The sequence below is a fragment of the Alosa alosa genome, chromosome 18 (genome assembly GCF_017589495.1).
Source record: "Alosa alosa isolate M-15738 ecotype Scorff River chromosome 18, AALO_Geno_1.1, whole genome shotgun sequence".
NCBI lineage: Eukaryota > Metazoa > Chordata > Actinopteri > Clupeiformes > Clupeidae > Alosa > Alosa alosa.
The window spans coordinates 20927821-20944618 of NC_063206.1; the positions used below are offsets into that span (position 1 = coordinate 20927821).

The window sequence follows — 16798 nt, forward strand, 5'->3', positions numbered from 1 at the left end:
AAAGAGCAGCAGAGTGCAATGGTGGAGACTTAAATATGTAAACAAACAACGGGCTTCGACAGTAAAAGTCGAGCAGGAGGGGAAGAAAAATCACACACTGAGCAGTTAGGTGAGCCTCTAAATACCACCACGCGTAAGACGAGGACTAAAATAAGACCGCTGGATGCACATTGTGTCTTTCTTTTATTTTGCATTTTACAGATGATCTACAGTCCACACGGCACTTGGCCCCATGCACATTCTGCTTTTAAGGTCACATCACTCGAGCACATGTCAACGCTTAAGTCTGACTTGGGGGAAGCCTCAGCATTTAGGGCATCCTAGTCCATTAACAACTTCACTGATGTAAGGTAGGCAAACAGACACATTTATGGATGAACCCAGAATATAAAGTCTGTAGTAGGTAGGTACCATTACACAACTATTCTACCATACCACCCTCATTTAGGCCTATACTCTGGCTATCAGCTCTACTCCCTGGTCTGCTCTCATACATTGAGGGGTACAAGCTTACTCCAGTCGTAGCTATCGGTACACAAAAACACATGGTTTCACCATACTCATCATGTGTACAGAAGATTGAAGTCGCGCCAGGTATGACCAAACCCAATGGAAAACAGCAAAGGGAAGCTTCTCAGTAAACATTGGGCTTACCTGATGTCATTTTGCTGGGGAGGTTTCTTCTGTCCAACCAGGTTCACTTGTTTGACTTGCACAGGCTTTTCCTCTCTACAAAAATACACACACACACACACACACGCGCGTACGCATGCACACACAAACACAAACACAACCACAGCGTTAGAGCCACATGGTAATTCCTAGTGGTCTGTTGAACTTCAGTTGACATACAAGGATACAAGGAAGTTTATTGTCACATGCATATAGTTACTGGATGTAAGAAATGCAGTGAAATTATGTCTGGTGTCAGCCTATTTGTGCATTTATGGGGGTAAAAGAGCAGTAGATGAGGGGTTTAGTAGATTAAGTGGCAAGGGCTGCATAAGAAAGGTGGGGGAGGGGGGGGCACCAACAAGGAGCACCCAAGGAGCACCATTGATCTTCACAGGGGATGACCCATATACTCATATTTATAGCACACCCAGCAAAAATTAGCACATTTGGCTTATAATGAGCCCAATTGTGATCACTCATTTACAGCAGTGTGCATGAAAGCATGTTCTTGGGTCATAAAGAATGTCACTGTTCACTCTTAAAATAATTTTACAGAGCTGTCTCCGCTTTCAAGCCGCACAATACCCAATTACTCTGCTTTACTGGTGAATTATACTGTATAACGTTAGTGTACTGAGAGCAATTACTTTTAAGCTAACTGCGTGTCGTATAGAGTGATCCCTATGGTTAACCTCACCGTAAACATAACACAGCAAAACACAGCACCGTAAACATGACACAGCAAAACAGCGCTACCATTCAAAGGGTTCTGATGACATACTGCTTTATCAATATTAAATTAGTGTTCCCTGAGATAAGTGGCTGATGTAAAACTTTTAGTCAGAGCAATGGAATGTTCTAACCCTACATTCTAACCCAGGCTGCACCCGAGAACTGATTCCCAGATTATTAAATAAGCATATTGATCCCTAGCAGCCCAATTTGCAACCTTGAATTTCCCCTTTGGGATCAATAAAGTATCTATCTATCTATCTATCTATCTATCTATCTAATTTGGCCTTTGTCTCTAGATCCAGAGCGTAGTTTGTCCCCCCCCCCCTTATGATGTAAGGTACAGGTGGAGGGCACACTACTTAACTCAAAATTCAAAGTGTCACATAAGACAACCAGGAGGCCTCTTAGAAGTGTAATGCACTGCCCTCCCCTCCATCACTATTCACAGCTCACCTGTATCTGTGTCTATATTTGTATCATCAAATCATTTTTTTTATATTTTATTTTACATTCTTCTGTGATAATGGTGATCAGAGAGAAACATCTCAGAGAACCCGCAGTGTTTCCCAGGGAAGAGACTACAGATCAGTGGAACAACCTGAATGAAAGGTGTTTTGAGAGATGTCATTCTCCGACAGCATTTATGGAAATTTACTCATGCTAATTGAGTATGTTTGTGTGTGTGTGTGTGTGTGTGTGTGTGTGTGTGTGTGAATGAAATACAATAACACAAAGACTCAAACCAAATAAAGACTGTGATAAAGCGGTCATTTAAATAAAACATCAACGGCATCATGCAAAAAAATTGTGTCTAACTGGCTCTACACAACTACATGTATATGTTTAGGAGTATGACTAAACTGTAACTCCCTTGAACACACACTGAAAGGCGCAGGCCTTCCATTCGTCTTTGGGCAGCCTGCGAAAAGCTCATCAGTGAAATGATATGAGCTTCATGGTTCAGTGGAGCTTCAGCATAACTCCAAAACACCCGTCAGCACACACGGCTGAGTCAAGGCTGAGCTGTCCTGTCTCTCTACTGTACCAAAGCGTGCACAGTGTCTCCTTAACCAGCCTTCCATGCAGCCCATGGGGGAGAGGTGAATGGCGCACAATGGAGAAGACCCTGGTCTCATGGACCCGCGGCTCATGGCGGACCACGAAAAATAGACAATATATAATATCAACTACAAGTATACTAAGACTAAGCAACTGCGACTAGTATACTATTATATTCATTTAAGAGATTATTTTGTCTCCAAAGGGGCTCACTACAGATGAGGTATTTTGTCTTCTGTGAGAATAAGCCCCTGACCAACAACCACCACCTGAGCAACAAGAGGAAGCTTGCACAAGGACACAAGTCAAGTAATTGTAGTAGATTAGATCTCACACAGTAAATGCATCACGTTTGCACTGTATTGACTTTAGGATAGTTGGATTGACAAGCCTGGAACTTGTTTCAGCGATGGCACAGACTGCCGGCCAGCCTACAGTAAATGTGATTGACACCGGTTCATCCAGAGCTGCTGTACTCAAGAGCTGCATCTCTGCAGCACCGATTCCCAAAGATTGGCACAGGGGGAATAGAGGAGAGGACAGAGCCCTACCAAGCCCTGGGGTTTCCCTTGTTTAATGATGTTTTCCCACACAGTTTTTTTTTTAAAGAGAAAGAAACCGATAGAGTAGAAAAGAAAAGAAAAGAAAAGAAGAGAGGGATAGAAAGCAAGAACAATAGGGGTAGCCAGATAGAAAAAAGGAAAAGACTGAAAATGGAGAAACAGGAAGAGAGCATGTGTGAGAGACTGACAGAGAAAGGGAATAGGAGAGAGAGAAAAGGAGAGAGAATCGGAGAGATAGAGAGAGAGGAGCAGGATTAACTCTGTACTGTTGACACCAGCCTCAGTCTCCCGCTGATCAGGTGGCTGTCTCCTCTGTCACCCCAGCAGGCAACAGAAGGTGGGAAATCACACACTGAACAATCTGCAAAGTTTCTGTTTCCCAAAAAAGCACAATATCAGTATTGCCAGTACACATTCAGGCTATAAACATACAACATGTATCAGATGATCAGCTATAGCCTACCTGAACCGAGAAAATCTGCATAAAGTTGGGTATATGGCTAGTTATTGTAGATCATAGGGTCTATATTTGAATGCCGGGCTGCTACCCCACAGAAGCTACTGTAACCCACAAAACCCAGATGAGATGGAACAGTGTGTCCCAGAATTCCAGCCCACTCGTGAGCCGTGCGGAACGGTAAGGCATACGCCTTACGTGCTGATGATGGTTCAATAAAGATTGAGTGGCTAGGGTAAGAGAGTAATAGATTTCCGTTCTAGCTGGTATGAGAAAATAACATTAGCGGAATGTGCATTAAATATGAGCCTAGGAAAATGGGGACATAAATGGAATAGCCTACATAAGGTATAGTGCTATAGTGTCTGAACCTCAAGATGTAGCCGACGATATAAAATGTTAAAATAACTGTCCTAAGCCCTAGAAATCCTGGTAGGCTAGATCAACCAACTTTTCCCCAATCTCAGATTGGTCTCCAATACGAATAATCATCCGCATAGAGTATATTGGGGAATATTAATCACTATGAAATATTAAATAAGTAGTTTTTAGTTTCGCGTTCAGCTTCAAAAATGCAAAGCCAGGTACCCACTGTGTGGACATGACGTTAGACGCTAGTCTTCTCCAAAATTGCAATGCTTAAGATTCTCTGTAGAGACTCTATAGGTGACACACACAGAGAACAGCGTGATATAGGTTACTCTGATGAGGGTGATATATGTTCTGTCTTTGCTGTGTGCTGTGTCTCACATCCCAATCTGAATATTCGTGAACGATAAGCAATAACCACACTGATCTCATATGATGACTCGTCGTCATACGTGAGACTACTGTAGGCTACTTTTCGATACTAGGACATCCAGCTGGCTACGGTTATCGCACGAGATCACAGCAGGCTACCGAACTCCGGTCATCCGGTCTATTTGCAGTTCCCATCCGTCTGAGGGAAGGAAGAACTGCCTGAATTAGAATTATCCAGTGGTCACGACGATGACAAGCCACCAGTATAAGGAATGACTAAGACGGCAGGTGCAGCAACATCAAACCTTATAGGCGTTCTATGTGCACCTGTACGTAGGCCTACAGTATAGGCATATACAGAAGCCAACCTGGAAAGTGATCAGGTAATTTATTCTGTGAGAAATAACATCCGTAAGACAAAGAGATGGCATAATAGAGAAGAGATGACGAATTGCTAGCAGACCACCAGTTGGTACATTTTCAACCACACCCCAAACTAGCCTATCAAAGAATTTTGAATCAAATGAGAATTGGGGCACTATGGAGACCTGCAACGGAATCCATATAGGCTATACTGTATCTTCCGGTTGCTACAATGTTGTTGCTCTAGGGTGTAAAAGCATAGCCTACTGTTGGTGGATGTAAGGCTTAAATTATTATCTTTAGTAGACAATATAGAGTAGATTTACTGGTACGGTATTTTAGGGGAACGTTTGTATTGACTTGAGTTGAATGGATAAGTAGGCAAGGTGGGTTTTAAGAATATGGAACGCGTGCCCTATAGCCTACTGGGTTATAGGAGCTATTATGAGAACTCAACCGAGCTGATAACGCCTCGATTCTCAACAAACCGATATAGTATCTCTTAGGATGACACACCCCTTTCCTCTGAGTTGCACCTGTGCCGTCACTGCCCGGTCTGATTTCTCACGCTACCCCATTCACCTCAGCAGTGGCAGCGGTAGCACTCTCGCTGTGACACACTACAAGCTATGAAGAACTATTTTTTCACGACGGGTCTAGCCGGGCACGCTCAACATCACAATTGGGACACGCACATGGGATAACACACGCATGCCACCGAGTTACCTAAACTTGACGGGGACTCGTAACCTCCCCAAGACAAGCCTCCGATAACAACTGGTAACATGGGTAAGGATTTATGCTTTAAGATATGCTAACATAGAATATATAATTTTGCAAAACATTCACATACGAGGAGAGGGAAGGAGGTGGGGAGAAGGAGAAGAGGAAAGAGGGGGACAGTGCAGCACCAGGTGCAGTTGTTAAGTGTGCATATACTGTAGGTAAACCAATACACACACACACTAAACACACACACACACTTTCAACTGGGTGCACCCGTCCAAGCTTGTCCTGTGGATACAGCAACACCTCAGTCATAGACAGTCGGCAGTACAGGCTGTAACATCTCCCCACTGCCTGAGAGCAAATGATCTCCTCTTACTTTAACATGGCTTCCTCCTTCTCCTCTTCCTCCTTCTGCCGAACTAGCACAGCCATAATAATTTTCCTCTCCTCCTCCGTAAGGTGGCTGAGGTCCGGCATCTCTGGCATCGAAGGCTGCCTTGTGGGTGGGCGAGGGCCGCCGCGGGGCCCCACCGAGGCGGACATATTTTACCCCTCCTTGGTGGGTCGTATTATTGACAAAAATCCCAGCGATCTAGCCCACTGTTCACGACATAGTCCATAGGGAAATCGGCGGCTCTCGCAAGCGTTGCGACCCTTTCATGGTTGCGGGCACCCACGGTTGTGCTTCTCTTCCTATTCGGCTTTTTCTCCTCTCACTCTCCCCCCACCCCCCGCCCGCCCGCCTCTACCCTCCACCTCCAGTTATGGGTAGCCCATTACTGCACTTGAGGCTGTCATTCGATGAAGGAGACTTGTTATTGTCCACAACCGAGAGATGTTCCTGCCACCGATTCCCAGAGCTTGGACTCTTCAGAGCGTGAGGGCGAGGCGGAGTCCGAGCAGAGCTCCCTGTTTTCGGGGCTGCTGCTGCTGCTGCTGCCGCTGGGAGGAGACGGAACAGTCAATGGGACCGCAGCCCCTCAAGCGCGCACCTCCTCTGTGCGGAGACGCGCACTCTCATTTGAGAATGGGGGCTCACCAGACGTGCACATAGGCTCCTCTTTGCTCTCTCCAATCGTAGCGAGCTGGCGACGCACCTCCCATCTACCACCACCCGCTCCACGCATCTTCCACCCGCCGAGCTCGTGCATGAGCGCGGTGCCGTGCTTTAAGTGCCAGTCTGTACCGTGCCAGGGTCCAGTAGAAGGTGGACTCAAAGGATATGGCTAATATTCATTAATGGCTGTGTATGTGTTTCGTTCACAGGGTCATGGATCAGTGCTTGTCCTAGGCAGGGCTAGTTCCGTCTCTGTAAGGCAGTAGTAATGTTCAAAGTCACCTGTTCGTCGTGTTAGATTGAACTTGTCAGTGTAAAGTATACCAAGATAATAAAGGGGGGTCAACACAGTTTGATCAAAGCGTGCGAAATCAAAGTGAACGATTAAGCGGATCACTTCGTTTCAGGACCATGGTCAGCATTTGTTAACTCAGACGCTAAGAATGATCGCTATGGATTTAAAAAAAAAAACATAATCGTGACTTACTTTAACACATCCAACTGAAATGTCCTGTATTTTAATATATTTTTTATATTTCATTTAACAGTTATCACCTGGGCATATATTTTGGATGCAAACTATCTTAAAAGAAAAACATTTTATGTGTGTGCTTTATAACTAGTTATTTAATTTTATGAGGATCAACAAATAGTCTAGCCTAAAGGGCAGCCCGGGTATCTGTAATATTTTTCATGAATGTGATAATTTCATTGGATTTAAGATTAAATGCTTAAAAGTTAGGCTGCATTATGGTTGGATGGCTGGGAAAATGTAAAAAGAAATCAAAGCGCTTTGAGTCAGTACTGTTAATGGCGTTAAATTGACTATTCATGACTAAAGGAAGGGTGACCTCCGTGAAATGACTTAATTGATAGGCTACGGTTTACCTGAACGTAAATGGACTCAAATCAATTATATTTTTAAATCCCAACCGAAAAGGGCTTTTATTTTGACACATTTGTAAATGACGTTCACGTGACGTATGAAAATCAAGTCAGATGTCTGTTTTTCCCATGGTTTTTCCTGTAGTGCTACCACCACCACCTGCAGGATCTTTGTAGGAAGCAGCTGCTGCTGATCGGGGAGAATCATATCAGTATTGGTAAGCGCTGATATGTGATTCACTGCATTTTGTATTGCTCAGCGTTGTTTTACATTTGTTTACGCCAACAGTGCGTGGCGTTATAGTGATTCGTATGTCTGACAGCAAACAGTGTGTAGCTTATTTTGTTGCCTGAGCTGTTTACAGTAGTGTCAGCGACATAATTGCTCGATTCTGCATGAATGCATGCACATTTAGGCCAACGTAGCATCAAATAAGCGTCGCCAGCCGATTTTGCCGGGGCTTCAGCCCCGAATGTTTTGAGTGTAGCCCCGAATGTAGTTTGCAAAGTTGACTAACAAATATGAAACAATTATTCGGATCGTGCCTTGAAACTGTGAGATGAGATGAGATGAGATGGACCTATTTATCAAATATAAAAGCAGCACACGGGTTTCCTCTCACTCTCCTTCATGCAGCAGATCTCACTTGAACGTTAGCCTACCTTACTAGCCTATAAAACATAATTTGGAACGTAGGCTACTTAGAGCGCACGCACGCACGAGAGAGAGAGAGGGCATGTCAGTGTTTACTTTTCTTATTTAGTATAAGAAAGTTATTAGGAAATCATAAAGGCAACAAGGACAAGGAGGTGGTGGAGTTATGCTGTCGTCATTTAGGTTACAAGATCAGCCTGCCCTGCACTCACTCGCCTACAGTTTGGAGCTGGCCAAATAGTGCTGGCCTACTGTATCTAGGCTAGGTACTTTGCCTTTGTAGAATCGAATTAGTGAGTCTACAATGATTCGTTCTCCTTAAGCTAAGCATAACATGAACCATATAGATAGATAGATAGATAGATACTTTATTGATCCCCAGGGGAAATTCAAGAATGCGTAACCACAATCATAAACACGGCACTGCATTTCAATGGTTGCCCCTGGGCCCTGGCTGTAAAGGAGTTGGAAGAACAGATGGCTTGTGTCCAGCATGGAACAGAGGACTTGCAGAAAATGCCTCATCCAGACGCAGAATCATCTGAAAGACTACTATGGAGGCAAGTAATGCAAACAAAACAAAGTCTGAATGATCACCAGGTACAACTTCAGAGAGATGATGAGCCACCAGAGGATCTTGGACGCTCTGAATATACACAAAATCCCACAGAGAAGATGACTGCACTTCAAGATGAAGAGGCCAAGACAAGGCTACTCGCTATTTATGAAAAGTGGAAGATTCAAGCACGCACAGCAAAACCAACAACTGAAGTCATACATGCCAAAGAATCAGCTGGGGCCACTCATTGATGAACTCAAGGGAGGTAGAGAAAACATAATGCAAGTATACTCTGACATAAAAAGGCTCATGGCACCATCTATTGAATTAACAAGACGAGTTGTTACATGTGAATCAGTAACAACAGATATTATCAGAATTGCTTATAGAATGCTAGACACTGAAAGTGAGTTTAATGAGAGAGATAACAGATACCGCCTTCATGACTTGCCTAGCCATGATAATGCATTTTCTGTCTATGGATCTGCTGCCTCCTTGGTAAATGACAACATATCTGGTGACATCATTAATGGCGGCCAAACAAACAGAAGCAGCAGCAGAATTGGCAGCAAAAGAAGCTGAGTATGAGATGATGCTCAAATAACACAAACAAAGAGAGTTGATACAAGAGCTGGAGGAAACTCAAAGAAAAGAACTGGAGGTCCAACGCCGTACTCTGAAAAGACTGCAGGCAGAAAGGGAGTTGAAAGTCGGTCGAGCCAAGCTAGAAGTCTACAACAAGGAGACTGTTGCTGATCCCAAAGGAAGTGCGCATGAAACAAAGATCACATCTTTACCTGTAACTGTCTCAAGCTCTGAGAGTTTTTTTTAGATAGATGGATAGATAGCTAGATAGATAGATAGATAGATACTTTATTGATCCTTTTAGGTTGGGTTATGAAAGCTCAGTGTCAGCTGAGGCAACATTTGATTAGCAAAACTTTAATAGGCAAGCACTCTGTCTCCATCTCTCTCATTAGCCATGTTGCCAGTGATCGCGGTCCATGGAGGGGCCGGGCACATTCCTAAAGAGCGGGCTGAGGTGTCCTGTGCAGGTGTGAGGGAGGCAGCCAGGGGGGGCTATAGCGTCCTCAGGGCCGGTGGCAGTGCCATGGACGCTGTGGTGGAGGCAGTGACCATGCTGGAGAACAACCCTTCTTACAACGCAGGTGAGCATGCTGCTGTGCAGGCACACACACACACACACACACACTGTGTTCACATTAGAAGGCACATTCTCCCTTTCCTGTAACAACACACGTCATCTGCCTCTCTCCCTCTCTGCCCCCCACCCTCTTTCTCTCTCTCTCTCTCTCTCTCTCTCTCTCTCTCTCTCTCTCTCTCTCTCTCTCTCTCTCTCTCTCTCCTCTCATTCACACACTGTGAGTAATGACTCGGTGCTTGCCTTTGACGTGCAGGCCGGGGGTCTGTGCTGAACGTGAAGGGTGAAGTGGAGATGGACGCCATCGTCATGGACGGACGCACGCTGGCAAGCGGAGCTGTGTCGGCCGTCAGGCGGGTGGCTAACCCCGTGCAGCTTGCCAGGATGGTCATGGACAAGGTAACACATGTGCACACACACACACACACACACACACACACACACACACTCACACATGCTGTATGTGACTAAGAGGGAGGTGGTAGAAGTAGCACTACCCATCAATTTTATATTCTTGCAAGTCTCAGTACCCACACAGTCATGGAGCCGTAATGTCAATGACAAGTCAAAGTCAAAAGTCTAACTAAAGCTAATTTAATAACCGGGGTAAATCTGTTTGCTAATTTAAGCCCATAAGCAAGATCCTAAGCATAAACATTGGTGGGTCAGCTCAGTCCTCCCACATGCCACATGATCGCTTTAGGTCATGCAGAAGATACTTTGCGCACTGAGTGACAATGTCCACTTTCCCCGACAATTAAATTGGGGCCCGTAAAACGTCACAGATTTTACCGTCGAAAGTGCAGTTTAGAGATGTGTTTATTTCATATTACCGTAAAGAAGTTCCTGGGGTCTTTTTTAATGAACACGTATGAGTAGTTGGGATACGTAACACAAACACTAAACGGTCTCTATCTGTTTTTATTGTCATCATCTACAGTAGCAGAGGTTTTTCTGTCTTTGCGTAGAGTTAGGGAAATGAATGTATATCCTTTGAGAGAACCGGATGATGCCAATAGCAAAACCTGTGAAACAACAGAAATAGAAAGAAAACTAGAATAGAAAAAATAGAAAAATATATAGGCCCTTTCAAGAGAGTTCCATTATCAGCATCATAGTTGGCCCCACAAGGCTTCCGTTTTAACATTCCATATGTTATCTTAATGCAGAGGAAGTAGATTGGGAACCAAATAGAACGTTCAAGCATTGTTTTTGTTTTTATTGTTGAAAGGGTCTATAGAACAAATCCTCGAGTTAAATGTAACTGCTGTGTTTATGGGAGTTGTGGTGTGGCCTCTCTGCAGGAACTCAATGGGCTCCTTCACTCGCACTCTGTCTGTGGTCCTCTTGTCTTTAGACCAACCACCTGTGTCTGACAGCTGAAGGGGCATCGCAGTTTGCCAGGGCTATGGGCATCCCCGAGGTGCCAGAGGAGTCTCTCATCACAGACTATGCCAGGATGCGCTGGAAGAAGAACCTGGCACCAGATGCCAACCCAGTGGAGTGTCAAATGTGAGGGCTGTAGCTTTTCACAAGTTACTTCACTAACTTCACTGCTTACTGAAGGCAGGGAATACAAGTGTTGCCACGTTGTTTGTTTTAAATTCACCACAAATTACTTTAGTTCAATTTAACTTTGAGCGTGATCAGAAATAGGTCCTTTTAAAAAGATATCTTGAGCCGCCATTTGTACCATATTAATAAGTGTGTGTGTGTGTGTGTGTGTGTGTGTGTGTGTGTGTCTCAGGGGTAAGATGGGTACAGTGGGTGCGGTTGCCGTGGACGCTGAAGGCAACATCGCCTGTGCCACCTCCACGGGGGGCATGATCAATAAGATGGAGGGTCGTGTCGGAGACACACCATGCATAGGTGAGCCAAACGTGTGCTTTCCTCTTTTGTCTTGTATTTCTTGCTACACACAGTATTTTTCCATGCCCTGCATAGATACTCAAATTCACAAATGATAACATGCATCATTATAATCATGTGGAATTATGGGCCCAAGATCATTATGTAACATGTTGTGTTAGTATGTAAATTATAAATAGTTCTACAAAAATAATATATATTAGACATTATATATTAGAATTGTTGTTGAATTTGTACTGATTGCACTAATATGTCTCACAAAACATGTATCCCATACTGCATGTGGCCACACGTGTTCTCTTTATTTCTTTAGGTGAGCTATTCTAATGTAAATACATTGACTCATATGATTCCCGTCCCTCCCGTGAGTGTGAGCCTATGAAACAGGCCATTCATATTTGAAAGAACTCCAAGCTCTGACGTCCACTCTGAACCCATCAGGAGTCACTCTTATCAGTGCACTCCACATGAGAGAGAGAGAGAGAGAGAGAGAGAGAGAGAGTCTGTGTGTGTGTGTGTGGGGGCAGATGACTCAGCAGCTGTCATCTGGACATGACGGAGTGGGCCTCTAACACACGGCTCTCAGTGTGAGCTGATGTATAGAGATCAGATCAGAGCTGGACCACATTCCTGTTCTCACCTTTGCCTGGCCAGTGAGGCACAATCTGAAAGCTGCAACCAGATGTATTGCAATACATTATTTTTCTTTCCAGCCTGTAGCCCATGCTGTGTCCTGTGTGACATTGCTATGTTTGATAGATGGATAGCAGTGGTTTTGTGATGTGAATGTCTTTGATATACCTCCTGACATTGAATGGTTGTTTCGTAACACTCGAGATCATGTGTGTGTGTGTCTGTGGATCAGTTACTAAATGCACAAACCATCTCTGTTAATGACAACATGAACAGTGTAAAATCCCGGGCCAAAGGTTTCTCAGTGGTGAACATGGGCACAGCGCAATGATCCACTGATTCGATAACTTTCACCCTTAACCAGGATTGACTTTAACAGACTAGTGCATGAGGGCAATAGGCCTGCACAGCAGCAGAGAGGTGCTGGTCGACTCCATTGCTAACTGTGCAGGACAAAAGAGAAGCCGGGTTAAATGTGTTAGGGTTGGATTCGGCATGAAGAATGGGTTTTAATTAAATGGGCGAAAAGTATGCGCAGGTTAATAGTAAAGGCACAGTGAACTTTGACCCCCATTTATGTGGAGGAATGTGTGTAATGTTCAGCGAGTAGCAGGGGATCATTACCTGCTGGGTTAATGATTAGCCTGGTCAACTCCACCTGCCAATCAGGACACTAGTTTGCTGTGTGTCCCAGTATATGAAGAGGAGGTGAATTCACAGGAAGGCGTCTGCACACAGACACACAGTCATACATACTGTACATACACGCATGCACACATATATACATGAATACATTGACATTACATTAATAAGGGAATTTGTTGATACACACACACACACACACACACAATCACACACTCACTGCACACATGCAAATTCAGAGATGGATGCATACACACACACAGTCACTCACTCACTCATTCACACATACACATGGGTACATTTATGCTTAAACACACCCACATGTTGAAACACTCACACACATTTCCACACAGGCATACACATCATGGATGCATAGGCACACACACACACACTCCCACATGCATGTATGCACAGATGCACGCAGGCTCTGACCGACTCATTGGGCTCACACTCTGAAGGGCGCCGCTTTTGCATTCATTTACTTCCTCTGACTCACTTTATTACACAAGAAAGCTTTTTTTAGCCACTCCTTTCCTGCCTCCAGCTCCCAGCCCAAGTGAACTCTCTCTCTCTCTATCTCTCTCTCTCTCAGATATCTGCAGCATCATTACATTCTGACCACAACAACCCATTTCAGACATGGCCATTACTTAAACCTTAGCTGACATGCTCAGTGGCTGCCAAACCACTTTTAGCGATCCTTAGTGAAAGGCTGCCCTCTTGTGGCAGAGAAACAGAATGACGCCTCACAGCACTTCCGTCTTACGCCTAATCACAGCTGGGATCTCTGCTGTCTTTGTTACAGGATGTGGAGGCTACGCCGATAACAAGGTGGGAGCGGTCTCTCCGACAGGCCACGGGGAAGCCATCATGAAAGTCGTTCTCTCCAGGCTTATCCTCTTCCACATGGAGCAAGGTACAGGCATCTGGCCTCACAGTACAGTTTAGATTTCTATCAGTCTCAAGACTTGATTGTTGCAACTAGAATTTTAAGTTTCAGAAATGTACCCAGCATGTGAGTTTATAATATATTATATTGAAGTATATATAATCATTGTGTGTCATCATTTAGAAGTCAAAAGATTTGCAGCAGTCATCACTACCCGAATTATAGCAACTTCTGCGTTTGTCACTGTTGCCTGCATGTCAAACATACAGTACACACACGAGCACTAAAAGCTTCTGAGGTCTGTGGTGACAAAGCGAAAGGTCTTGCTGAGCTCTATCTGAAAGTCAGTCTGACCTCCTCACTCTTCCCCCTCATGCTTGTTGTGTTTGTGTAAACACAGTTTTCCTTCTGTTGCGCTAAAGCTAAAGCACTTGCCTGGATCAAGGTGGCCAGGCATTGTGGGTCAGTGTTACCAAGTAAATGTGGACAGTCTTCTCAGCAAGGGGACAGTAAGGCCAGGCACTAGTCAGTCTACAGACTCCAGCAAGCTGCAAAACGTTTTGTGACTTGCAGCAACACATAGTGTGTCAAAGCCAAACCACTTCCTGTGTAGCTGGTGCCAAGTCAACACTAGTTTATCTGTGATGTGGGATTTGCTGTTCTCTAACCTGGCGGTCACCTTCAGGTCACTTCCGATGCTTTGCATGGAGAAGGAGTTAATAATTGACGGACGGATGGTCTGTGAATTCACAGCTCTGATGAAGAGCTGAGGCTCGAAACGTTACTTATGGTGTAAACTCTAATAAACAGAAGAAAAGGGGAGCTAGTGTGCGGATATTCCTTGATTTTTTTTATTTTTACGGACAGCTGGAACACCATTTAGACATTATACTGCATATGAATTCCTTCCTACAGTGTTGTACTACTTCTGGTGTGTGTGTGTGTGTGTGTGTGTGTGTGTGTGTGTGTGTGTGTAAGTGTGCACAAAACATCAACTTCATGAAATGCATTACGCATCCTGTGACGCTATTGTCAAGTTTTATAGTGTTTGGCAGGCTGTCTAGGGATTTTGCCTTGTCTTGTCGGCCCAGTGTTTCCTCCTCTGCTGAACCGCTCCGAGGTCGGCGTCGGCTAGAGGTCTGCGCGGGACTGATTTTTCAGTCCCACGCCCGCCCGCTCCGGCAATATTCTGTCCCGCTCGCGCCCGCTTCCCGCATTAATGTGTCATTTTTAGTCCCGCTCCCGCCCGCATCTGTAACATGATGTCCCGCTCCCGCCCGCATGCAGGAGGGATCGCCTATTCAGTTTTTCTTTCTGTCTCACGAAAGGAGCACACACACCTGAGAAAGAGAAAGTTTCTTGGTTCTGAATGTAGGCTAACAACTGAAGTATAGGCCTAGTCTGGTGCCCTCCTCCTCTGTCATGCTTTCGATTTAGAGTTTTGACAATGAGCAGCTGGAACAAATTGAACCCACGTAAATGACAATATAGGCTATAGGCCTGCTATTCGTTTATGCTTAAACCCTGTTTTTTAATGCTGCCTAACAGAATATCCAGCTGAACTATAGTTATGAACACTACTTTAATCATTTCCATATTTAATTTTCCGCACATATTTAATTTGCGGGAGTGCAGTGAATCAGCGGTTTGTCCCGCACCCGCGAACGCATCTCTCTCATCCCGCCCGCTCCCGCAAAGAGCTTTCAAAAGTTGTCGGGACCCGCGGGTCTACCGCGGGAGTGCAGACCTCTAGCGTCGGCCATATTCAGGTCAAGCAGCTTTTCCGCCAGCGGGCTCAAAAGCTACGTGGCGGTGGCGGCGCCGACGCTAACCAGCAGCGGTCATTAGCACATAAATAGCGACCCAGCGATGAGCGGAGCAGCAGGTGCACGGGCCAGTGACGTCAGAGCGTGCGTTGGGGGCTTGATCAAAGTCACAGAGGTCTGTGATCACAGGGTGCCTGCTTCAACCCTGGGCCTTTTACTGCACACTGGGTGAAATCTGACCAAACACAAGTCATATTTGGTCAGATTTCACACACTGTGCAGTGATAAGGGCAGAGGGTGAAATGGAGGAATATGCTTGGAGTTGGAAATAATTTTGAGGGGCTTGAGGGGAATTGAAATTCAAGAAGAAAATGTGGTTATTTATTGTGGGATAAGGTGCTTGTGATTTGCATTTACTGAATGTGTATCAAGTCTGGACTTACCGTAACCAGATTATAAGCAGTCGTGCAGGGTAGAGATACAGAGACACAATAGATAGGCAGGAGACTAGGACTAGGAGATAGATAGGGACTCTTAAGTATTAAGTGCCAAGGGATGGAGCATATCTAAAAATATCCCAAATCCAAAGTCCTATAATAACATATTGAAATATGTGCATTTATGTTCTTTATGTTTGTGTTTATTTGTTTACTGCTCTAACGCGGCACTTAACCCCAAGTTGCTCCAGGGACAATCAGCCCTTGTAATATAATTGACATGTAAAGTCGCTTTGGATAAAAAAAAGCGCTAAATGAATAAATGCAAATGTACAGTAACGCCCAGGATCTTTGTGGTTCTGCTCTCTCAGGGAAGTCAGCAGAGGAGGCGTCGGACCTGGGCCTGGCCTACATGAAGGAGCGGGTGCAGGGTTTGGGCGGGGTGGTGACTGTTGACCCCAAGGGCAACTGGGCCGCACGCTTCAGCAGCCTACAAATGGCATGGGCGGCAGTGCAGAACGAACAGCTCCACTACGGCCTCTACATCGGAGAACACTTCACCGAATCAGCGTGCGAGCCATCTTGAAACACTTATTCTGTTGTCGCTACAGTATGTTGGTTCGAAAAATTATGCACTGACAGTGTCTAAAATTAAATGCAATCGGTGATCTGCCTAGACCAGTGTTTCTCAAACTTTTTCAGACCAAGGACCACTTAACCAATAAAAAAAAAATTCCCAGACCACCAATCTAAAAAAACAAACAGTAGACCTACTTCAACAGTATATTACACAGTAGGCCTACTCACTGAACCACTTTGCTTATTGTCTTTGCACCTTGCTTATTGTGTCAGAGGAGTCATATGATTTAAACTGGCGTAGCTTACATAGGCAGTGTTGCAGAACTGTTTGGATTTACATACA

General features: G+C 44.8%; 2 protein-coding genes across 3 annotated transcripts in view; one reads left to right on the forward strand and one right to left on the reverse strand.

Annotated features, from left to right (window-relative positions):
* Positions 1 to 6060, reverse strand: part of LOC125311276 (regulating synaptic membrane exocytosis protein 1-like) — a 63171-nt gene extending 57111 nt beyond the window's left edge. Inside the window, exons 1-2 of the mRNA XM_048269173.1 lie at positions 5699 to 6060; positions 655 to 729 (exon numbers count right to left, since the gene is read on the reverse strand). Of these exons, the coding sequence (XP_048125130.1) occupies positions 655 to 729; positions 5699 to 5865 (242 nt within the window). The 5' untranslated portion in view covers positions 5866 to 6060. The remainder of the gene's footprint in view (positions 1 to 654; positions 730 to 5698) is intronic.
* A 149-nt stretch (positions 6061 to 6209) lies between these two features.
* Positions 6210 to 16624, forward strand: asrgl1 (asparaginase and isoaspartyl peptidase 1). 2 transcript variants are annotated; one of them, XM_048270324.1, is made up of 8 exons: positions 6210 to 6793; positions 7410 to 7482; positions 9459 to 9647; positions 9897 to 10039; positions 10998 to 11152; positions 11388 to 11509; positions 13590 to 13700; positions 16248 to 16624. In XM_048270324.1, the coding sequence occupies exons 1-8, from the start codon at positions 6791 to 6793 to the stop codon at positions 16460 to 16462; spliced, it is 1011 nt and encodes a 336-aa protein (XP_048126281.1). In that variant the 5' UTR covers positions 6210 to 6790; the 3' UTR covers positions 16463 to 16624. The 2 variants fall into 2 exon arrangements, with proteins under 2 accessions (XP_048126281.1, XP_048126282.1); XM_048270325.1 differs by having other exon boundaries at positions 6210 to 6569.
* Positions 16625 to 16798: the final 174 nt, after the last annotated feature.